Raw genomic sequence first — 25,333 nt, forward strand, 5'->3', positions numbered from 1 at the left:
TGTAGCATGTGCTGATTTTTCTGAGATATAAATGCTCACACTGAAAATTTAATAATTGACCCTTGCAGGGTGGTGTGAGCTGCCTCTAGCTCACTTGTATACATCCACTAAAACTGTGCTGAATATCTTTTAATTTGTTTTTGTTTCAGAAAACACTTGAGGATTACAGAGTGCTTCAGACTTATTCTTAAAAATGCTATTTAATATTATAATGTAGATGTGTGGAACACAGTTTGTTCTAATATGAAAATAGTTACATGGGAAATACTAATTCCTTCTCAATTATTGTAATTAGTTGAAAATTTTGCTGGTTGAAAAATTATGTTGTATTCGAATTAATTCTATGCCCTTCTTGGCTTTATTTTAGCTTTCTCTCTTGATTCCTGGAATTTGGACACAATCTGTGAATATTTCTCGCCTAGCCAGTTTTTAACTTTCTCTCCACCCTAACATATGTTGATCAGCATGCCCAGAACCTTACCCCAATTGACCCTGCCCGTTTTATTCATCTGTACTAACTTAAGTCCCTCAGCTTGGAAGGACCAGAATTTTCTCAAACAGTTTATGTGCCCCTCCTCCTCCCCCCTCATTCACCATTCTCATTGAGGAATTTTTTACAAATGGATGTTAAATTTAGCAATTAATTTGACCAATTTTAAGTTAGAGATCAAATGTGTAGGAATTTGAAGAGATGAGAATTTTGTAGTCTGTACCATTGGTGTCAAACTCAAATAGAAACAGATCCCTGTCCTTATTGATTTAGAAAACTTCAAATTAACATTATCTGGGGAAAAAACCCAAACCATTATCTGTGATGTTCCGTAGTTTGTTTTATTTATTTATTTATTTATTTGCTTATTTGCTTATTTACTTATTTATTTGTTTGTTTGTTTAGGTGGGGGCAATGAGGGTTGAGTGACTTATCCAGGGTCACACAGCTAGTAAGTGTCAATTGTCTGAAGCTGGATTTGAACTCAGGTCCTCCTGAATCCAGAGCCAGTGCTTTTTATTCACTGTGCCACCTAGCTGCCCCCAGTTTTATTTATTTTCACAATCACATTTAAATCTGGTTCCTTGCACTCCTTGCCACATGCTGACTGTGAGTTTGATGCCTGTGGTATGGACAATTTGTTGCAACCATCATTTGCCCTAATAATTCATTAATGTTTTTCATTGAGACTCCCTTAAAAGCCTGGTCATACTTTCTTTTTTTAATTTTAATTCTTAATTTTTCTCAGTTATATGTAAAGATTGAGTTCCAAATTTTTTTCCACCTCTCTTCCCTCCCCCCTCCCAAGGGAAGCAAGTAATTTGATATAGGTTGTACATTACTATCAGCATACTTTCTTTGAAGGACTTGCCTGCAACTCTGGAAACTTAACTATGGAACTTGAGTGACATAGTCTTTGAGACCTTTTGTAAGTTTCACTTTACTAGCTGGGTAACAGAAGGAAACGGGTGTCTTTATTCAATTTAAGTCACCAAGAAGGGTTTGATTTTTTGGTTGGAGGGCTTGATACATATTATTCTGTGGTCCTTCTCTTTGTACTTATGACCTGGGGCTGTTCAAAGTATAGGGCACAGATTTTATCAGTTAGTCAGTCTTCAGTAGCCTCTTTATTTTCAGATATGCAGTGATAGACATTAGAACCAAATGGCTCACTGTAGTTTGAATAAAACATCTGAGACTGTCTTGGCAAGTGTCCTCACCTGTATGTGGTCATAGCCAGATACTTCTCTCCCTTGTAGTTCCTTTCTCACAATTCACAAAAGGGAGAGGCATCAGGTGAGGCAGAAAGAGATGATCATCTGTTGCTTCAGTATCCGAGTCACAGCTTTCTCCTTAGCCATCCTTAGGAATTTTGATTTCACTTCCAGGGGAATGACACATACTATTGTGTGACTACTATAGCTGCTAAACAAGAAATTTCTCTTTTCGTGGCTATCTTCAAATAAAAAGGGTGGTTTGCTCTGAAAAATTTGACACTTTGCCAAAATCAACCTTGTGTCTTTCTGTACATTGTTATAAGACTAAAAAATTCATTTATTGTTTTAGCGTGTCTGACAAGTCTTTCTTCCAGTATTTAATGGCTCTCTGAGGAGCTAAATTATTGTACAGTCTGGCTAAAAATGTAGCTGGGTGTGGGGCTTTGTGAAAAATAGCAATCAAAATATCTTTTTGCGTCATGTAAAATGACAGTCATTTGTTAATGAAGAAAATAGGATAAATTTTTTGCTATTTTGATTTGGACCTGACTTCTTCATTGGAATAGGAACTAACTTCTTGGAATGAAAATTGCTTTCATCAATGCAGCTTCTTTGTAATTTAGAGCCTTGGAAAGTTGCCTGGACCACTAAGAGAGTAAATGACTTTCTCTTGGTCACACAGCTTTGTGTGCACTGCTTGTACACACATGTACTACTTGAATCCGGGTCTCCCAGATCCCTTGGTCATACCTCTTATCACCCAGTACTGCCCTTCAGGCTAAGATTAGGAGTAAGAAATAAATGGTTTTGCAAAAGTTAAGTGTATTAAGTTTGGTTGATTTGGGCACATGAAAATAACTTGAATCTGAGATCTCCCTTCCATATGATTGCAATATCAATGCTTCATGAAAATCTCATTGTAATGCCTGTATTTTTGTTTTGTTAGCCACAGGCCCCCCACACCAAACTGTGATGTTTGACATGATTAAAGACTGGCATTGGGAGCTGGAGCGAACGAAAGGAAACATAAAATACAAAGCAGTGAGTGCCAATGAAGGCTATAAAGTCTGTGAAAAGTAAGGTTTTAATATTGTGCTTTTTAAAAGAAACCTTAAACATGCCAAAAGGTGTTATTGTTTAGACTTTGAAACTATGCTAAGCAAAATTGAAGTGTACAGTTTCTTTTACCTTGGAATGGGAATTCTGACCACAGATGTCTGTGCTCCTCCCCCAAGTCTTTTTTGTTTCTAGGAGTTCAACACTTTTTAAAAACTTAATCCTTGATGCTCATTTGAAAAAGGGTCTTCAGGGCCCTACTAACAGTGTCTCCTAAATCCCTATCATCATTGGAGCATTTTACAGTGCTTTGAGGTCAGTTAAATAGTCTCTCTCTGCTCAGAGTTTTCCCCAACAAGTAAATCTGTTAATCAGTAGATACTATATTTCAATATTCAAAGTTTTATAGTCAGCTGCCGGCCTGAACCATGACCTTTTCTAGAGGGAGGCATGAATGTGTTCAGTGAAGTCTGAACCTAACACACCTCTTTGTTTTCAGCCCTGTCTCATGCTCTAAAACCTCTTCAGTTGAGTAGCTTGATGGTAAAATTTTCAAAGTAACTTTTCTTCATTGAATTGGCAAGGAACATGACTTTATTCTAGCAAGTAAATGCTAACAAAAGGGGATTTTCCTCATGTTTGTTCTTCATTTGGCCAGACACAAATCTTTAAGGGAACTATTGAAGTCTACCAAGAGTAAAAGCAGTAAAGGAAATCTGTTAAATCATCAAATTATTATTGCTTAAGACTTGGGTCCCATGTCACTTGGATAGATATGCCAAGCAAAGGGTCCCTCTATAGCATGAATTCTTAATCTAGTGTCTATGAACTGGTTTTCTTAATATTTCTATAGTAAGAGGCAGCTAGGTTGTCCAGTGGTTAGAATATTGTGGTTGGAATCAGGAAGTCCTGAATTCAAATCTAGTCTCAAACACTAACTGTGTGACTCTGGGCAGTCACTTAACCTCTCTGTGTCTCAGTTTCCTCATTTGTAAAGTAGGGATAATAATAGCACCCACTTCCCAGGGTTGTTGGGGAATAAAAATGATGTATTTATAAAGCACTCTGTAAACTTTAGAGCAATATATAGGTGCTAACTTTTATTAATGTAGTTGGTTTCCTTTTAAATCCTGTATATTTTATTTTATGCATTTAAAACCTTATTCTAAGGAATCTATAGGTTTCACCACACTGTTGGAGGGGTCTATTTCATTAAAAAAAGTTAAGAACCACTGTGTAGTGACTTAAAATAAGTTCTCAGTTGTCTAGACAGATTGCCCAAATAACTAGACTTCTAAAGGCTACCCTGCTTGTATCAGCTTTCCCTTGGCCATTTTTTTAAAACATTGTGTGCTCATTTATTAATTAGGTACAGACTTTTGGGTGTGTTCGTTAAACCCAGCCTTACACATTTATTTACTAGCTCTGTGACCCTAGGTGAGTCATTTAATCTCTCTCAGCCTCGATTTCCTCATCTATAAAATGGTCACAACAATAATAGCACCTACTTCATAGAGTTCTTGCAAGGATCAAATGAGATCACAGCTTAAAGTGCTATAGAAATGTTAGCTGCTACTACTACAGCTACTATTATTCCTAAAGGACATCTATCCTGTATTAGAATCTTCATGCCCAGTTTGATAGCTACTACAAGAACATTCTACTTAACATTCAAAACTATTTTTAAAGCCATAGGTTATTAGATAAATAGAAGGAATTCATAGTGAGTTATTCACCTGTTGAGATGTATGTCATATGTTGTCACAAATTGTCCTTAGGAAAATGATAAATGTTGGAGATGTGGGAAAATTGGAACACTAATGCATTGTTGGTGGAGTTGTGAAATGATCCAGCCATTCTGGAGAGCAATTTGGAACTATGCACAAAGAGCACTAAGTTTATGTCCCATAGGGATCATAGAAAAGGGGAAAGGACCCTACATGTACAAAAATATTTATAGCTGCTGTTTTTGTGGTGGCAAACAATTGGAAATTGAGGGAATACTCATCAGTTTGGGGAGTGGCTTAACAAGTTGTGGTATATGAATGTAATGGAATACTATTGTGCTATAAGAAATAATGAGCAGTCAGGTTTCATAAAAACCTGGAAAGTTTTACATGAACTGATGCTGAGTGAAGTGAGCAGAACCAAGAGAATATTAGACACAGTAACAGGCACATTGTATGATCATCACCTATGATAGACTTAGCTCTTCTTGGCAATAGATCCAAAACAATTCCAAAGGACTCATTATGGAAAATGCTCTACACATCCAGAGAAAGAACTATGGAGTCTGAATGAAGATTGAGGCATACAATTTTCACTTGTTTTTTGCCTTTTCTTTTTTGTGTTTTTTTTCCTTTTGTTCTCTCACAACATGACTAATGTGGAAATATGTTTAACATGGTTGCACTATATAACCTATATCAGATTGCTTGCCATCTTGGGGAGGGGGGAGAAAAGGGAGGGAGGAAAAAAAATTTGGGACTCAAAATCTTACAAAAATGAATGTTGAAAACTATCTTTACATATAATTGGGAAAAAATAAAGTACTATGGGGGAGGGAACGACAAATTGTCCTTAGGTACTCATGTCAAAGATAGAATACTGAGCTAGGGAGGTCACTGATGTGAACAGTTGTGTTGATGTTCCGTGTGCATCAATCAGCTCATAGCAGCTAATATTTAAAGTGGCACTTTAATGTTTGCAGAAGTGTTTTACAGGTATGATCTCATTTTTTCCCTGTAATGATTGGAATGATGCCACCTGCTGGAGACTTACTGTAGAAAAGTTCCACCATGAAAGGAAGGTCTTTGAGGGCAAGAACATGCGTCTTTTCTTTGGCGTCAGGAAGTGACGTTTGCTAGTGGGAGGAAGAAGGAAGAGCTGGGTACTCTGTCTCGCTCCTTTCCTGAGGACTCTGGCAGAGAAGGGAGCTAGAAATGCACTCTCCCTTTAATAGATAGAAATCTAGGCCTTTCTCTCTCTCTTTACCAAATTCTTATTCTCCTTAATAAGTGCTTAAAAGTCTAACTCTTGTTGAAGCTTATAATTTATTGGCGACCATTCATTAGATATTTTAGACAGACTAGCTAGAATTTTAGCCCTTAACATCCCCCAACAGCTAAACAAGGTTGTTATAACTTGACAAATTTATACCTTGGAACTCTTTCCCAAAACAGATAACACCCTAGGGAGAACTTCTGTCATTGACTAAAAAATGATATATTTACTTATAGTCACAAATCTGACCACCTAGAATGCCATAGCTTCTGATTTCTAGCAAATCAGCCCCAGCACAACAAAAGGGCACATGAGGTCCTCACACTATCCTAGTAAGCCCCAAATTCCTACCAGTAACACCTTAGTGTATAGAATTTCCTATAGACAGAGACGACTTATAAATCTGGAATCCCTGAAATGAAAACAGTATTTTTTTGGTGTTGTTTTCTTTGCATATATCCTGTTTTATTCCTCCGGATGCCAGATCTTTTCTGACTTTTCTAACTTCAGGTAGAAGCTCGAAGGGAAATTTTGAAAAGTTTCTGTTGGAGATCTCCCATAGTGAGCTTGCCAATAAGTGAACAGTGCAGGTGTTGGCACTTAACAAAGAGCCTACTCTCTGCTGGGAATGGAATTCTCCCTGCTTACTTCATGGTTACGTTTTTCTTCATGCCACTGGGTAATTTTAGTTTCTCCTTTTGAAGAAAGGGGCTTTTTAAGAGGAAGAAGCAAAGAGCTGCTTTGTTGTTAGCCAGGCTTGCTTCTGAGACCTGGGTCTTCATGCCTGGTTTCGTTTAAATCTACTTTATAATTTTATATGAGACACTTTTAGAATTCAGCACAGGATAGGTTTACCTTGTTTAAATATATCTCCGAAAATTGAATGTTTGGGACTAATTGACGCATTTGCTGTACAGTAGGAATATTGATAGGGATAAAGGGATCTACTACTTATAAGGTCCTTGAATTCTAGGATTGTGAAAACTAAATTTCTTGGTTGGGGACAAGATGTCACTTTTCCCTGTGCTATTTATAGAGGGACTGTGCCCTCAGTAAAAGTGATGCTTGTCTCCAGAAGTTCCTTCTTAAATATGGTGGGCTGGCTGGATTTGCTGATACGGTTTATTTCATATTATTGATAGACCCCTATCATAAGCTGTTTGCTGCATTAACTTTCCTTATTCATGTGGTAGCTACAGCTGCCTCCACTGCCCAGAAGGCAACATGCTCAGATTGCTTGTCCTCCCGTGTCTGTACCATTAAGAAAGGAACTTAGTTCAGTAGAATTATATTATTTAATCTGTGGGATAATAGCCGAAGTGTTCATAACAGATTAAGTTTTCAGAGTGCTTTACATATATATATATATATATATTGTGTCATTTAATCTTCATAGCAGCCCTGTGAGGTTGGTACTTCAGGCCCCTATTTTAGGGTATGGGGACAGGGACTGAACCTCCAGTTTCATTGGCACAAGAACTTCCTACATGAGAAAACTCTTTCTACCAATCAGATCATCATCTTCTTGGCAATTTATTGTTCTAGAGAATTGCTTAGACCGTTCAGAGGTAAAATGACTTTTCCAGGATCACACAACCAGTGTGTGTCAGAAATGGGACTTGAATCCAGGTCTGCCAGGTTCTGAGGCTGACTCTCAATCTGTTACTCATGTTGCCCCTCTTAAGACAGTATAGTAGGGAGCAGCTAGGTGGCGCAGTGGATAAAGCACCGGTCCTGGATTCAGGAGTTCCTGAGTTCAAATCCGGCCTCAGACACTTGACACTTACTAGGTGTGTGACCCTGGGCAAGTCACTTAACCCTATTGCCCTGTTTAAAAAAAAAAAAAGACAGTATAGTAGGTGCTGGGGATGCAACGACAAAAATGAAAGTCTCTCAAATGAAGTAACATTCTGTGTATGTGCTCATGTAACTCAGTACAAGGTAAAGTAAGAAGTAAGAAGGAGCGCGTTGACGCTTATAGCGTGTCATAATGAATGGAATCCTAAAAGTGGCAGTTCGGGAGACTTGTCTTTGGAATCATCAGCAATCACTTCCTATCAGCCCCAATTTCCTCATCTTTGAAAGCGGAGAATAATAGCACCTGCCTTACAGGGTTGTTAATAGGATCAATGAGATGATAAAAAGAGTTTCATGAGCCATAAAATGCTGTCTACATTTGAGCTCCTAACTGTAATGGATGTAATGGGAGAACCCACCCAGAAGAGGTGACACCTGAACTAAGCCTTGAGGAAAACAAACAGGTCTTAAGAGTCAGAGGTATGGGAGGGAGTGCAGTCCAGGTACAGCCTGGGCAGAGGAGCAGAGACAGGAGATGGAATGTTGAGTTTGGGAAATAGCTATTAAGTCACTTTCCCTGGAACATAAAGCTTATAAACGGGGAGTAACAGGACAAATCTAGAAAGGTTTTCTAGAGCAAGATCGTTGTTGCTGTTCAGTTGCTTCCAACTCTCCATGATCCCGTTTTGGGTTTTCTTGGCAGAGATATTGGAGTGGTTTGCCATTTCTTTCTCCAGCTTACTTTACAGATGAGGAAACTGAGTTTAGTGACTTAGCCAAGCTCACAAAGCTAGTAATTATCTATGCCTGGATTTAAACTCAGGAAGATGAGTCTTCCTGACTCCGGCCCAGTGCTCTATCCAGCGCTCCACCTAGCTGCCCTAAGCAAGGTTAAGCAAGTCCTAACAGCAGCCTGAGGTATAACTGTAAACTTCCACAGGGTTTGGCTTGGTTTGGTTTGTTTGTTTTTTAATAGGGGAGTGACGTGGTCTGGTCCGAGTTTTTGGAGTTATTAATGCAGCAGCTGTATGAAGGATGGAGTGGGAAGGATGGAGACTTGGGCTGGGGACAGCGATTAGGGGGCCATTGCAGTAGTCCAGGGGAGAGTTGTCTTGGGAGCAGTCAGCAGGCTAGAGGTATGGAGATAGAGTCAGAAAGGCTGGGCAACTGACCGGATAAGGAGGCCAGGAAGAGGGATGGGTCAAGGATGATTCTGACTCCATAGCTATATTTCTAGCCCCATTGTCTCCTCTGAACTCATCCCTCAGCACCAGCTGCTGGGGATCCATTTCAAACAGAGTATCCCTGGAACATCTCAGACCCAACATACCCAAAACAGAACTTTCCCTTCCAAGCCCACCCCTCTTCCTCCATTCTTTATTTCTGTTAGAGGCACCACCATTCTCCCATGTTTATAACCTTGTCATCGTACTCATCTCCTCATTCCCTCACCCCATCTATCTAATTTGTTACCATACCTTGCCATTTTTGTGACCCAGAGCAAGTTATTTAACCTCTCAGGGTTCAGCAAAGTATTGCCTGAGGATCAGATTAGGCCTTTCTGGTTTTGTACAAACCTGTGAACTAAAAGTAGTTTTTACATTGTAAAATACAACCAAAAAATACTTTAATGTAAAAACCTTGGCTCCACCACTGTACAAAAACAGTCGGCAGACCACATTTGACTCACAGGCTGTAGTTTCTTAATCACTGCTCTAGATAAGTCTCTAAGTTCATAAGTTGAAGAGAATGTGCTAACCAATCAATACATAAATATTTATTAAGCACCTACTATGTACCAGACACTGTGCTAAGCGCTAGGGATACAAAAAGAGGCAGGCAAAGACAGCCCCTGCCACTGAGGCAATCTAATGGGGGAAGATAACAAGCAAACAGGTATGTAAAAAGCAAACTGTATATAGGTCACATAGGAAATAATAAAGTAATTAACACTTGCTTTAAGAAAGGGGGGGCAGCTAGGTGGCACAGTGGATAGAGTACTGGCCCTGGAGTCAGGAGTACCTGAGTTCAAATCCGGCCTCAGACACTTACTAGCTGTGTGACCCTGGGCAAGTCACTTAACCCCAATTGCCTCACAAAACAAGCAAACAAACAAAAAAAAGAAAGGTTGGGAAAGGAAGGCTTCCTGTAAAAGGTGGGATTTTAGTTAGGATTTAAAGGAAACCAGAGAGGTCAGTGGCTGGTTATGAGAGAGAGAGTGTTCTGGGCATGAGGACAGCTAGAGAAAATGCCTGGAGCCAAGAGGTGAAGTGTCTTGTTTGTGGAACAGCCAGGAGGCCGGTGTTACTGAATAGAAGAATATTTGTCATGGGGTAAAGTCTAAGAAGCCTGGAAAGGTAGGAGGGGGCCAGGTTAAGAAGGGATTTGAATACCAAACACAGCATAGTTAGAGGGATGTTCCTCCCTCCACTGAAATCCAGTCCTTCTTCCTTTCCCTAATATTATGGAATTTCAGGATTGAAAAGGACATCAGAGTGTGTGACTCTCATTTTACAGATGAAGAAACAGGACCAGAGAAGTAACGGGGTTTTCAAGATGATACAGCTAGTTTGGGGCATCCGTGGGGTTAGAATCCTTGCCTTGTGACTTCTTGTTCAATCTGTGCTCTTTCTATGCTGAGAGAAAGAAAGAGAAGGCATTTGAGGTAGTTCTCATTAATCAGAAAATATGATCCTTTGTCCTAAGATGTGCTTGAATTTCTTTGTTTCAGAACTTCAGCTTTTGGATTTAATTAACATCAGCCTTTGGTGGTATAATGAATTATTTCTTCCCTATAGACTGCCAGCCTACTTTGTTGTTCCTGTTTCTCTGCCTGAAGAGGATATCTCATGTTTTCAAGGACGAGGTATACCAGTAAGTAACTGTGGAAGCCTAAACATCGTGAAAGCCAAATGCTCATATCATTTGCCATTAAACATAGATTTTTTATTTGCCACTTACATACCTTATTTAAAGCTCTGGGTTTATATTTCTAATAGTTAAGTAGTTTGTCCTCATTCTAGCAGGGATCTGGAAATATCTTAGGGATCCCCCAGAGGTGGCAATGTTGCTGCTTCTAGGAAAGGAGGCTAACACATCCTGGCCTGAGACTGTCTTCACAAGGATGTACCCCAGTTTTACTGCAAAAACTTCTTGCAAAAGCTGCCTCTGGCACAATACTAAAAGTGTGACCCTGGCAAGTAACTTAACCTCTCAGGGCTCAAAGTAACTTTTGTTTTGTTTTGGTTTGAGGGTTAAATGACTTGCCCAGGGTCACACAGCTAGTAAGTGTCAAGTGTTTGAGGATTTGAACTCAGGTCCTCCTGAATTCAGGGCTGGTGCTTTATCCACTGCACCACCTAGCTGCCCCCCAAAGTAACTCTTAAAAACTATAAGTTGCAGAAAAGATGCCAACCTATGTATCTGACATCCATCAAGTAAAGTCTAAAGAAGGAATCATTTTTGGTTATCTGAAATTATTTCTGTAAGTGTAAAAGGAGTAGTTAGAGATTCAGTAATATATTTTTCATGAAAGGGTGGTATGCAGAGCTTGCTTTCCTTACATTCCAAACCACAGTCAAGCACGAAGTATATTTAATGGTCAAAGTAGGCAAGACTCTAGAAACCACCCCTCATTTTCAGATTTCCCCTGCCTTTGGGGAATTTATTGGGAAAAGAATATTATGAATAAATTCTGCGCTTGCTAGTTCACTGAAAAAGAATCTTTGTCTCATTGAAATTATAGCAATAGCCCCATGTGAGTTTGAATGTCTGACTGGCCTGATGGGTAGCTGTATACATGATGCCTGAAAAAAATCTTCTTTTTCATTCTCTAGATTTGGTGTTGGTCTTGTCATAATGGTTGTGCTCTTCTGAAAATGTCAGCTTTCCCCAAAGAACAGGATGACTCCATTTTACAAGTACAGAAGGCTTTCTTGGATAGGTCAGTAATTTCTTACATTCGTATTCCTTTTTTTTCCTTCTAAGTGACTTTTTAAAAAAATGAAAAATGCTTAGTCTTTAGAGACATAGTGATAGCTGATAAAACATTGATTTCCTCCAACTGGCTGACATCCTTTTACTACAGGGACTTAGAATTTGTAATATTTGTAAATCACCTCGATTCATATTTATGAAATTAATTTTTATGAAAAGTACTAATGCTTGTTACTGTTAGTCTTCAGAGACATATACAAGAATACCCAATAATATTTTCTTTTTTGCCAACATGCTGATATCCTCTTACTCACAGGGACTTATAAATACTTGTAGATTGCTTTGATACATGTTTCCTCCTCTAATATCTTGATATTTCTTGATATCTAGAATTTACAAGACCATCCACAAGCCACCTTATGAAAATTTAAAAACTGAAGAACTGTCAAATACTTTCATATCCCTACAGGAAATCCAGGCCTCGTACTCTAAATTTAAACAGCTATTCCTAATAGGTAAGGAGTACACAACAAAAACAACTTTTTTTCAGATGGGGAAAGAAATACTAACTGGGTCACATGACATATGGCATCTTTTCCTTACTCTGTGGTAATAGTCAGATGCTTCTTGCCATCAGGATTGACAGATGTATCGAAAAGAGTTCTCTAGGTTTCCTTCCCCTTCTGTTTTAGAGGTCCAATTTTGGTCTTTATAAAGTAAAAAAAGTTCTTTGAGAGTCGGAAATATATCTAAATTCTGTATATTCCAATATAGACAAAAGTATTAAATAATAAAAATTCTTTAATAGCATTATTGATTATTAAATAATGAAATATTTTAAATTCCTTAAATAAATCTAATAAATAAAAATGTAAGTTATTTATTATTATTTATTATTAGATTGTGAGAATAACTGTAAAAATAAAATAATTCACTTAATAAAGTAAAAAGGTACTACAACCTTTAAAGGTTGGCAGGGGAGGTCATCAGAAAGTTATGGTTGACATCTTGACACACCACTTTTGAAAGATTGCCTGAATAAATTGTGGCACAGTAATGAGATGTTTTGCAACATAATAAATGATGAGTACTTGTTTTCTCCCCCATTGGATTGAAAACTTCTTGAGAACAGAGACTGTCTTTTCCCTCATTTTGTATCCCAAGGGCTTAACACGGTGCTCTGGTACACAGTAGGCATTTAATGTGTTGATTGATTGATTCTCCCTGACAAATGCTTACTGTAGGCCCAGCCAAGTAGGCTTCCTTACCATGTGATCCAGATGAACTCCAGTGGGACAGGATTATACAGGTTTTTCACTGGCTATTTTTGCCCTTATTTAGCATTAACTGTCATGAATTTACTGTGTCTAAATTTATGTGTTAATTTATCAGATGTTTTTGTTTACTTTTGCTTATCTTTGTCACATGTGAATTTAATAGGGGGTGGGGGAGAAATGACTGGTGTAAGAACAAAAGATGTCAGTAAAATATTTTAAAATGCAAGCAAGATTAGAAGGAAAGAAAACTGGGACACAATTTTTACGGCAAGTATCTCTGATAAAGGCCTCATTTCTCAAATATTTAGAGAACTGAGTCCAATTTATAAGAATACAGGTCATTCCCCAATTGAGAAATGGTCAAAGGGATATGAACAGGCAGTTTTCAGATGAAGAAATCAAAGCTATCTATTGCCATATGAAAAAATGCTCTAAATCACTATTGATTAGAGAAATGCAAATTAAAATAATTCTGAAAGTACCACCTCACATTATCAGATTGGCTAATATGACAAAAAAAGGAAAATAATAAATGTTGGAGAAGCTGTGGAAAAATTGGAACACTGACACATTGTATGGAGTTATGAACTGTTCCAGCCATTCTGGAGAGCAATTTAGAAGTATGCCCAAAGGGCTATAAAGCTGTGCTTACCCTTTGACCCAGCAATACTACTATTAGGTCTATATCCCAAAATGATCATAAAAAGGGAAAAGGACCCACGTGTACAAAAATATTTATAGCTGCTCTTTTTGTGGGGGCAAAGAATTGGAAATTGAGGAGCTGCCCATCAATTGGGGAATGGCTAAACAAGTTGTGGTATATGAATGTAATGAAATACTATTGTGCTGTAAGAAATGATAAGTAGGCAGATTTCAGAAAAACCTGGAAAGACTTAAGTGGACTGATGCTGAGTGAGATGAGCAGAACCAGGAGAACATTGTACACAGTATCAACAACATTGCGGGATGAACAACTGTGATAGACTTGACTCTTCTCAGCAATACGATTATTATCCAAGATAATTCCAAAGGACTCATGATGGAAAATGCTCTCCACATCCAGAAAAAAGAACTGTGGAATCTGGATGTAGATGGAACCATACTCTTTCTACTTTTTTTTGGTTTTGTTTTTGATTCTTCTTTCACAACTAATGCATGACTAATGCAAAATAATTTAATGTGATTGTACATACATCACCCATATCAGATTGCTTGCTGTCTTGGGGAGGGGGAAGGAACTAAAAATCTTATAAAAACAAATGTTGAAAACTATCTCTACATGTAACTGGAAAATAATATTTTATCTATTAGCCTTTCGTAAAATTGAAGATACTTTTAGGGGACAGTGCATTGTATATTGACTTGAGGATTTTAGATTTTAACTGAATTGAAATCTATACTATGGAATCCCCCCCCCCCTTGCTTTATTTACTGAAAAGTGAAGCATCCAACAGAACATTGACATCTTTGTCATTTTCTTCTAATGAATAGTTTCTGACTCCTTACAATTGGGAAGTGTTAGTGTATTCAGACTAAGAAAAAATAGTAGTTTAATGCTTCTTTTCTACCTGTATTTTTTCCTTAACTAATATAGATTTCTCTTGCATTTCTCCTATGTCTAATGTAGAAGACACTACTCTTCCAGGGCATCTCAATTCAAAAGCCACCTTAACTAAAAATTTGAATTCACAAGGTTAGCTTCATGTTTAGATTCTGAAATGTAAACTAAATTCCTGAAAATGTTCTTCCTTAATCCCAAATAAGGCTGTTAAATAACACTGATTTCTTAAATGTTACTTAATATTGATACAACTTTTTTTTTCTACTATTGCAGACAACAGTTCTGAATTTTGGGACACAGACGTGAAATGGTTTTCATTATTGGAAAGTAGTAACTGGCTGGACATCATCAGGTATTCAGATTACTTTGAATCATTATGGTTTTGATTCTTCTAAATTTATAACAATTGAATTTTTTTCAACCACATGAATTTTAGTCAGGAACTTTTAAATCTTTTAATATTTTATATTGTTATTAATGAAATTTTGTTATTCAATACTTGTGTCCATATTGGGAATATGCAGAATTCACAGGTATATTCCCTTCTCCCAAGGAACTTTTTTTACTCTCTAAAAACCAAAAATAGACACGCAAAACAAAAAGGGAGCAACCTGAGACTGTTAGATAAAGTCAATTTCCCTCTGCCCTCTTAATAGCTCTAGCCTTATTTTTAAATCATGAAAGAAATGAGGATTCTCCTCATAACAAAGAGGTGATGGACTCAAGATGCAGAATAAAACAATTCATTTTCCAAAATGGTAAATTTGCACATTTATTTGGCCTGTCTCCATAGATTTGTTCTAAAGGTTTTGTTTTTGTTTTGTTTTGTTTTTTAAGGGGGAGAGGGATGGATGAGTTATGGAAAGGAGATTGTCAAAAAAAAAAAAGAAAGAAAGAAAGAATAGAACATAAAAAGGGCTGGATGAAATCACAGACAAGTAGACTAACTTTGAAAGTTCTGTAGGGGCAGCTAGGTGGCACAGTGGATAAAACACCGACCCTGGATTCAGGAGGACCTGAGTTCAAATCTGGCCTTAGACACTTGACAATTAACTAGCTGTGTGACCCTGGGCAAGTCACTTAACCCTCATTACCCAACCAAAAAAAAAGAAAGAAAGAAAGCTCTGTGTTGAATTTGTTATATACTTAAAGGGAAAAGCAAGCTGTACATGATGGAGGTTTGTGGCTTCATGTTTAACCCCCTTTATATTCTGCTCTGTGTTATACAGAAATGCTCATTTTGTTTGGTACTTGAGTTAAATAAATTGAAAAAAATAAAAAGAAAGAAATGACTCACCGAAGGTTCTGTGTTTTTAAGTTTTATTTATGCCTTTCGTTTTCACATCAGTCATTTCTTTATATAATACTCCAGACATATCCCACGCACACACATTTACCACTATTGAACCCTTCTTTGTTACAGAAAAATTATTTGAGACCAGCTTTCACAACAACCAAATCTGACAGTATAGGTCAAGGCTTCTTAAACTTTTTCAACTCATGACCCCTTTTCAACCCAAGAAAATTTTATGCAACCCCAGGTATATAGGTGTATAAAATAGGTGTACATAATCTTTTATTGCTGCCAAATTTTTCACGATCCCCATATTCAGTTACCCGGCCCCATAGGGAGTCATGACCCACAGTTTAAGAAGCTAGGGTATAGGCAACATTCCACATCTGTAACCCCCCTCACCTCTTTCCTGAGAAGGAAGGACACAGGTTTCATCTCTAGCTATCTGTAACTAAAACTAATTGTTATAGTTAGCCAGAGTTCAACTACATTTTGTTGTTTTTCCAAAAATTACATTATCGTAGTCATTTCTAATCTCCTATTTCACTCTGCATCAGTTCACATAGTTTCCTGTGCTTCTCAATTCCTCATATTGTTCATTTCTTCTTTTTTCTTTTCTTTTCTTTTCTTTTTTGCAGGGCAATGAGGGTTAAGTGACTTGCCTAGGGTCACACAGCTAGTAAGTGTCAAGTGTCCGAGGCTGGATTTGAACTCAGGTCCTCCTGAATCCAAGGCCAGTGCTTTATCCACTGCACCACCTAGCCGCCCCCTGTTCATTTCTTTTGACACAATAATATGGCCTTATATTCATGTGCCACAATTTATTTGGTCATTCCCCAATTGATGGAAATCTCCTTTATCTCCAGTTCAGCCTATTTTTTTGTTTGTTTGTTTTGTTTTTTGGCAAGGCAGTTGGACTTAAGTGACTTGCCCAGAGTCACACAGCTAGTAAGTGTCAAGGGTCTGAGGCCGGATTTGAACTCAGGTCCTCCTGAATCCAGGGCCGGCGCTCTATCTACTGTGCCACCTAGCTGCCCCTCAGCCTATTTTTAATATAGTCATAGCCTGTTGCAAGTCAGTAGTGAATATGTCAGAGCAAAGTCCCAATGGAATGATGCTTCCAAGAGTTTTCCAGGGAAAGAGGGATTCTTCCTTCTATCCCAAAATAGTAATCTCCCACCTGTGCTTATAAAAATTCAAAGTTCTCACCATTTTGTTCCATATGTAACCAAGTGTTCTCAAAACTAAAAATACCCAAAGACTTTGGAGTAAAGAGGTTTTAGTATTAAAAGAAGCCACCGATTCAAATAAAACAAGTCTTTATATGAATACCATGTGGAAGGGACCTTTTTGGGTCACATAGTCAGTGACCTCAGGGGAAAAAAACAGAAATATGCATTAAGCTCTTGAGGTTAATTCAGCTCTGAGAGGATGCTAAATTTTCACATTTTCCTAGGAATAAGTTTTTTGTATGAATATGTAGTTCAGAAATACCTCTTAAGAAAATGATCGGGGCAGCTAGGTGGCACAGTGAATAAAGCACCAGCCCTGGATTCAGGAGTACCTGAGTTCAAATCCAGCTTCAGACACTTGATACTTGCTAGCTGTGTGACCTTGGGCAAGTCACTTAATCCCCATTGCCCTGCAAAAAAATAAAAAGAATTTAGGAAAAAAAAAGAAAGTGCTCATAGGAATTTTTAATCCCATGGGATTTTTTAAAATGTTAAGGTTCTTATTCTCCACTAAATTCCTACCCCAGTGCCACATGGTGGTGTCTCAGAAACAGTGTCAGCTAAGTGTGGTTCAAAAGCCTGACCATTTGCCTTCCCAGGATTAGCTCAGCTAAATTCAGAGAGGCGCTCTTGGGTAGTGAGTGACCTTCTTGAACCATACCAACTCACTATGCCTATCTAAAGAGGAGTTGAAATTTTTGTCAGTAGAGGGAATACCCACACCTATAAAATCATCAATCATTTTAAGTACTGAAGAATATTCTAATAGGTAGATTTAACATTCCATTTAACAAATATTTATTATTTCATATGTGGTGGAGCACTTCTCTATCCCTCTCCTTGTCATAAATTCGAATATCTTATTGGTTCTTTTGTTCTATGAGGTGGACTTGATATGTTAATCTAAGAATCTGAAAAATGATTCAGACCATGCCTTTCTGTTCCCAGTAGATCAGCATTTTCTCTCCTCCCAAATATTCCTAGAATTCTCTTTCAAGGCTCTTTTGTTTCTGTGTTCCTTTTCTATCTCTCCAGGAGAATGAAGGTTCAGGATAGGGATTGCTTCATTTATGTCTTCATATTCCTAGTGCTAACATGATATATTGTGCCCTTTATAAAATATCTGTTGCACATTTGTTGAAAGTACCACACATAAGTATTAAGATCCCTTTTTCCTGTCTCCCTCTTTAGACGCTGTCTGAAAAAAGCAATAGAAGTTGTTGAATGTTTGGAAGTACAAAATGCAAATGTTCTTCTCATAGGTAAGATTCTGTTTGAAGAAAAAAAGCATTCTTTTCCCCCCTTACTTGGATATGTCTGATAGTCATCCAATTTTATGTGACAGTTGTGGGAATGTGTTTCTTGCCCGTTTTCTTGGAGCCCTAAAATTCTCTGCCTGGAATTTTCATGTGGCTCTTTAAAAAGAAAGTCTTACTCCCGATCCCTTGGCAACAGACTTATTCTCAGCCTGAAAAAGAAGTATTTGAAATGTAGGAGGTATATTTTCTTCTATCAACTAGATACCAAAACTTGAAGTATTAACATCCTTACATTTCCTAGTATTACTTCAACTTAGTTGAAATGAAAAAATGTATAGCTGTGTTAGTCATTCTATATACAGTTGTACAGCCCCAAACGTACATGCCTTTGTAAAGTTACCCTAAGCAGCTTCTGATGATAAGTGATCTTCTTTGCCTTAGTGGACTGAAGATGCCATATTTGAGGAGAGGGACTTGGAAATTCAAATAAAATAAAAGCAAAAGGGGTGGGTAGTGTTTCATCTCTAAAAAGCATACTTTACAGTAATCTCTGACACAACTAAATGTAGTTGGATATACTCTCTTTAAGTATTTCATATAAACAGGATTGAAATTACTCAGTTCATTCTCTAAAATTAACAAAGCTTTTCTGCTGTGTTCAGAGAGCTGTATCCAACTTCATTAGGAAGTTACATGGAAAATCTTTGTGGTCTCACCCTTCAGGGACCTTAAAAATTAATGGGAAAAAACAGAATAGCTTACTGAAAACATCACTACATACATAAAGAGGGACAGGTATTTTGCATATATATATATATATATATATATATATATATATATATATATATATATATATATATAGTAATTTTGTCAGGGGAGAAGGTTAAGTAACGAAGAGCCCTTGGAAAATCAAAAAGCACCTCAGGTCAGACTTGATCAGGATGGGTTCTATGGGGACTTTTAATTTACTCTCTAGCAAATGCGGAATGTTAAGTCACTGGTAAGAAGAGTTCACTTGAATAGATATCACTGTTTGAACTGAAATCTTAGCTTCTATCCCCTTTTCTTTATATTACTTAAAAGGAATATTAGCTTAGGCTAAGTAGTGGAGTAGGAATTTTAGCTTTGCTATCTGGACTTACATGTACTTGAAAAAGTACAACTTGTTTGGCCACTGCCAGAATATGAAAGACAACAAAACCCATTTACCTATAAAATCTACCAGTTCTTTTTGTTTTCCTTTTGTCCTGAAGGGGGAAAGCGGTAGGAGGTTTGACTCAAATCTTTTTTTATTGTTGTTGTCTTGTTTTGTTTTTGTTGGTGTGTGTGTGTGTCTCTGTGTGTGTGTGTGTGTGTGTGTGTGTGTGTGTGTGCGCGTGCGCGCAGGGCAGTGAGGGTTAAATGACTTGCCCAGGGTCATACCAGTTAAGTGTCAAGTGTCTGAGGCCTAATTTGAACTCAGGTCCTCCTGAATCCAGGGCTGGTGCTTTATCCCCTGCGCCACCTAGCTGCCCCACTGACTCAAATCTTAATGTGATCGTTTAGATCAGATGTAATTACTTTCAGGCTAAAAATGTCTGTGACTTGGGCATCTTACCTTGAGCTTACTACTTCCAGTTATAACAACACAGTCATCTTCTTAAACATTTTAAGAACTTTTGAAGTACCACTTATTGTTGCTGTACAAAGTAAATAGTATAGACTCTTGACACAGTTCCTGCTCTCTAGGTGCTTAAAGTCTAAGAAACATGCCTGTTTTTTTATTTATCACTTTCTGTTTACAGTACATATATTCACCCAGTCTCCTGGGAAGGACACGTTGGGATCATTTTTAACTCTTTCTTCTCAGAAATAGTTTATCTTTCTTTTGTTCTGTGTCACCTACATTAAACAAATGCACAAATGGACAATATGGTATTTACACTCATGGAGCATCCATTCGGTAGAGACATAATTAGCACCTGTTTTGTGTAGCATACTATGATGGATGCTAAAGGACATACACATTTGGGGTAAGACATTGTCTGCCCTTGCCTTCGTAGGATGTTGTGTCTGAGAAGACGACAATTCTACAACACAATTTTGTGAAAAGCATATACTAGAGGCTTGAAAAGCAAAGTAAGAGAGATCAAAATTGGGAGGGAAGTCAAGTAAGGGTCCACTCGAATTCCTACCCATCCTTCAAAGCCTAGTTCACCAAGAAAAGAGGGACAGGAAAAAAGTAGTCCAAACATAGAGAACAACATTGAGCAATATAAGCTGAATGGAGGTATGACAAGATTAGGTGATAGACAGTAGTCCTGTTTGGCTGTAGCATAGAGTGTCTAGAAACCAGAGATGAGATATAGCTAGAAGAGCAGAATGGTGCTAGACTTTGGACAGCCCTTTATACTAAGCAAAGGATCTCAGACTTTACTCAAGGGACATTAGGGAGCTGAAGTTTTTTGAGTAAAGTAGTAGCACAACCTGAGGTATATGTAGGAATTTTATTGGTTGGAGAAGAGTTGGGGCAGGAAGACCTATATTTCAATAACAATTATAATAGATAATATTGATATATCACCTTAAGGTTTACAAAGCAATTTGCATACGTTGGTCTTCACAACAACCCCATGGAAAGGGTGCTTTAAGTATGATCCCTATTTTATATATCAGGAAACTGAGGACTGATGGAAGTTAAATTAATTATGAAGAGATATAGGTAGTGTCTAAAGTAGTAGCAGTACATCCACTCCACCATCCTGAAGTTGAATTGAGGGTCTATAATTGGTTTTGATGCCTGTGGGAATAGGATAGAAGGAGCTAAATTAACAAAAGAGAGTGATTCCATCTCTGTAATGGGATTTCATAACTGATTGGATTTGAAAAGTTTAGGAGAAGGAAGAGTTAAAAATAACCCCAAGATTGCCACCCCAGAGGACTGGACAACCAGAAAGAGGAACAAAGTTTAGGGAGTAAAAATAGTCCCGTTTTGGACAGATGAGTGCTGCGGTGCTGGTAAGATATCCAGGTTTAGATTTTTGAAAAGTAGAACTTGTGATCTCAGAGCTCTGCAAAGATGATGAATGGATTGAGAAGGTTGTTTCATAGAGGTGCTGATTGAAGCCACACAAGTGACTTAAAATGCTAAGGAAGAGAAGGCCACCAAGAACATGCCTTTAAGGAATGCCCTGTCCACATTTAAGGGGTCATGAAGAAGACAAGCAGACAGAAGTATGGAAGGTAGGAAAAGAACAGATAATGTGGCATTTCTGAAGCCAGGAGAAGGGCACTCAAATATGTAAAAACTATGGAAAAGTCAAGGTGGAGGAAGTTTGAAAAGAAGCCATTGGATTTGGTGATTAAATAGCAATTTCAGTAGAGTGGTGGAAATGGAAACCAGATCTCATGATATTGAAGCAAAAAGAGTAAGGGAACCATTGTTTAAGCCAAATAGAATAATTTGACATCAACAACTTTTAAAAAATATTATTCCATTTATTTTGTTAGATATTTCCCAATTATATATAAGAGGGACAGCTAGGTGGCGCCGTGGATAGAGCACTGGCCCTGGAGTCAGAAAGAAGTACCTGAGTTCAAATCCAGCCTCAGACACTTAACACTTACTATCTGTGTGACCCTGGGCAAGTCACTTAACCCCAATTGCCTCACTAAAACAAAACAAAACAAAAAATAGGTATACAAACCAATTACATGTAAGAATTTTTTAACATTCATTGTTTTTAAATGTGAGCTCCAAATTCTCTTTCTTCCTCCCATCCCTGTCCCCTCTTTGAGAAGGCAAGCAATTTAATATTGATTATACATGTGAAGTCTAGACAGTTTTTAAAAGAAACTTAGCAGAGACAAGAGGGTGGTAGCTGGTTGGCTTAATGATGATGATGATGATAGTGGCTAACATTTAGTGCTTTAAGGTTTTTAATACAATACTTCACACATGTTGTCTCATTTAACGCTCATGGTAAGTAAGCCTTTTAGGTAGCTGCTATTATTATCTTCATTTTACAGATGAAGAAACTGAGGCTGAGAAAGGTTAAGTGATTTTTCTTTGGGTCACCTAGCTAATGAACTCCTGAGATAGAATTTGAACTCATATCTTCCTGACTCCAAATCCAGACCTCTATCTTCTAGCTGCCCCCAGAGAAGAACCAAGTCTTGATTAAAGGAGAAGTGGAAGAACTGTTAGTTAAAAAGCTTAGGAACATAGGGGACTTTTGCAGTAGAGTAAGTCTTCCAAAGGACACCATGAAATGGGCTCTGAAGTAGATGAGCTCCATTTAGCTCCCTTTGGTGTCAGGATTTCAGTCTTGTTGTCCCAGTGGGAGGGTAAAGTCATTTATGGGTCAAGACAAAGGGGAAAACATAATTAAGATGAAGGTCAGGTTCAATAGAATGCAATCTCCTTGAAAGCTTATCATGTTTCATTTTTCTCCTCGTATCCCCAGTGCCCAGCATAGTTCCTAGCACATTGCAGACTCTTCAGCCTTAAATTTATTATTAACAGGTACTTGATTGAGAACTAGGGAGGACTGAAGTTAATTGGGCTGTGGATGACAGCTTTGGAAAAGGTTGTGGATATGCTGCTTGAGTCTGAGGCAGAGAGATTAGTCAACCTGGATTAGGTAGTCAGTACAACAGAAGAGAAATAATAGTCACTGGACAGAGTTTAACAAGAAAAGTTAACCTACCCTAATATCAAACTAGAATTTGAAATGTTTATATTTTGGTGTTTCTTTGGGAAGCTTCATCCCCAGCTACACTGCTGTTGGTTCCCTTTGATGGGCAGGAGTTGGTCATCTGGTCCTTTGGTTAAGAGGGAAAAGGAACCTTTTAGTAGATGTGAGTGGGAAGCAAGGGGAAGTACATGATTAAGATGGAGGTCTGGGAGATGCTTGCTGTCTAGTGTAGGGATGGAGAGGAAAGCAGTCATTAGAAGAGCCTATGGAACAAGGGTAGGCTAGATCAGAAATCAAGGATAGGGTCTACACCTGTCATTTCATTGCTGTAGGAAACTCCCCATTGAGGAAACTGCTTCTGCCAAGGCATATTTGCATCTTCTCTCCAACTTAGAGTCTTAGAGAGTTGCCTTGAGCACTGTGGGGTTAAATGAATGTCCACAGCCTAGGAATTACTTGAACACAGCCAGATTTTGCTGTAGATCAGGAATAAATCGCTTGGTTTCATAAATAAGGGCATTGCAGGCTTATGAAGGCTTCTGAAAAGCACTGTAAAAATAGGAATAGGATGAATTTGCCAAAAAGCTGACTTGCAAGGTCAGGAGAAAGGTTAGGCCTACTTGTTGCTCCCACCTACTGCTTCTAAATAGTTTTTTCTACCAGCGTCTCTCAGTGACCCCAAATGAAGATATCCTTTGCAATTTTAAAATATTTTGTACTATACTCTCTGTACCATTGTCATGATTTTTCCTAGAGGAGAATGCGTCTGACCTGTGCTGCATAATCTCCTCTCTGGTACAAGTGATGATGGACCCATACTGTAGAACCAGGTTTGGTTTTCAGAGCCTCATCCAAAAAGAATGGGTAATGGGCGGGCACTGTTTCTTGGATCGATGCAACCATCTACGCCAGAATGATAAAGAGGAGGTAAGTTTCTTGCTGACTATTTCAGGGTTTTAGTTGAGGTGGATGGATCTTGATGAAAGTATGACTTACTTAGCACATCAATTCTGATGTAACGTCATTACTGGCAAAAGTGTTTTGAGTTGGCCTATGTTAGGAAAGAATTGATTCATTTCCTGGTTACAGTAAAAATTTGAACAATTCTAATAAAGTGATTTGTTGGTGAAAGAAACATTAAAGAGATCCTCTAGAAGCACCTGTCTTTTGTATTCATCAGGCAAGCTTTGCAATGAAATGGTCTTCATGTTTGGAATTTTCAAAATGAATTTCATTTTATTGGGTGACACCTACCTTAAAATAGCTGCTGATTTTAGTCTTTTATTTGCTCCTTGCAGAAAAGAAATATTTAGGGGGCAGCTAGATGGCGCAGTGGTTAAAGCACTGGCCCTGGATTCAGGAGGACCTGAGTTCAAATCCGGCCTCAGATACTTGACACTTACTAGCTGTGTGACCCTGGGCAAGTCACTTAACCCCCATTGCCTGCAAAAAAAGAAAAAGAAATATTTAGAATTCATAATGTCTAAACAGAAAAAAATCTAACAGTAATGAAGAAAAGTTTGTCTTACACATAAAAAGCAGAATATTAACTTCAGATCACCATCTCATTTCAGTGGAATAACATTGAACACAGTTCAAAATAAGGCTTCAGTGAAGAAAGGCCTTGGGCGACCTAAGAATCTTAATAAAATTGGAAAATATGTCTCCTAGAAATCATACTTTTCTGTAATATTGACGTTCAGTGTAGTCAACTGATTCAGTCCTGTGAAAAGGAATGGTGAAAATTGTGTGAACCAGTCTCACCTCTCCCCACCCTTTTTTTCACTTTGCAATAATTGTGTGGCTTGTAGCCTTTGATTTTTCTTATTCAGTTCAGAAAATATTTATGAGTACCTGTAGCATTGTGCTGTACACAGCTACTAGAGAAGTGTGAGACAAAACCTCTTGCCTTTAAGGTCCGCTGTCTTCCTGGAGAGCCTACATCTCTGTTTGTAGACCTGGCTCAGTTTCTTTTTGGCCCTAAGTCTCTACATACATTATGCATTAGTTGATTGAAATTTTAAAGATACTAAACCCCTCTTATGTTAAAAGTGGCCCTCATTTTGGGGGGACTCATGACAGTTCTCATTTGTCTGCATGTACTACACGTAACTTGGTCTTCTTTTCATTTAGGTTCCTGTTTTCCTGCTTTTCTTAGACTGTGTTTGGCAGTTGGTACAACAGCATCCTCCAGCTTTTGAGTTCACAGAGACTTACTTGACTGTTTTGTCAGATAGCCTGTACATACCTATTTTTAGTACCTTCTTCTTCAATTCACCATATCAGAAAGATATTAACATGGTAAGAATCTCTATTAGAATTTTATTGTCTTTTTTGCTGGTTCTTATCATGCCATTTTTTGGTACCATTAAAGACCTTTATTCTTCTTGGTGGTATTAAAGGGGTGTGGGTAAGCTTTGTCATTATCCTTGTTCTGCTCTGAAATCAATCATAAGGCATAGCACATCCATGCTTGGAACAGCTGAGTGGAAATTAAGAAAGTAGGAACAAATTTCAAACTATCCTTTAATTTTC

At 37.9% G+C, this 25,333-nt stretch overlaps 1 protein-coding gene across 2 annotated transcripts in view; it reads left to right on the forward strand.

Annotated features, from left to right (window-relative positions):
* Positions 1-25,333, forward strand: part of MTMR12 (myotubularin related protein 12) — a 99,229-nt gene that overhangs the window by 63,550 nt on the left and 10,346 nt on the right. The window contains exons 7-15 of one of the 2 annotated variants that reach the window (XM_043973579.1): positions 2,654-2,783; positions 10,362-10,437; positions 11,400-11,506; positions 11,890-12,014; positions 14,404-14,469; positions 14,611-14,689; positions 18,055-18,125; positions 23,553-23,725; positions 24,932-25,099. In XM_043973579.1, the coding sequence (XP_043829514.1) occupies positions 2,654-2,783; positions 10,362-10,437; positions 11,400-11,506; positions 11,890-12,014; positions 14,404-14,469; positions 14,611-14,689; positions 18,055-18,125; positions 23,553-23,725; positions 24,932-25,099 (995 nt within the window). The remainder of the gene's footprint in view (positions 1-2,653; positions 2,784-10,361; positions 10,438-11,399; positions 11,507-11,889; positions 12,015-14,403; positions 14,470-14,610; positions 14,690-18,054; positions 18,126-23,552; positions 23,726-24,931; positions 25,100-25,333) is intronic. The other variant, XM_043973573.1, reaches the window with a different exon arrangement.

This window comes from Dromiciops gliroides, chromosome 1 (assembly GCF_019393635.1).
Source record: "Dromiciops gliroides isolate mDroGli1 chromosome 1, mDroGli1.pri, whole genome shotgun sequence".
NCBI classification, from domain to species: Eukaryota; Metazoa; Chordata; class Mammalia; order Microbiotheria; family Microbiotheriidae; genus Dromiciops; species Dromiciops gliroides.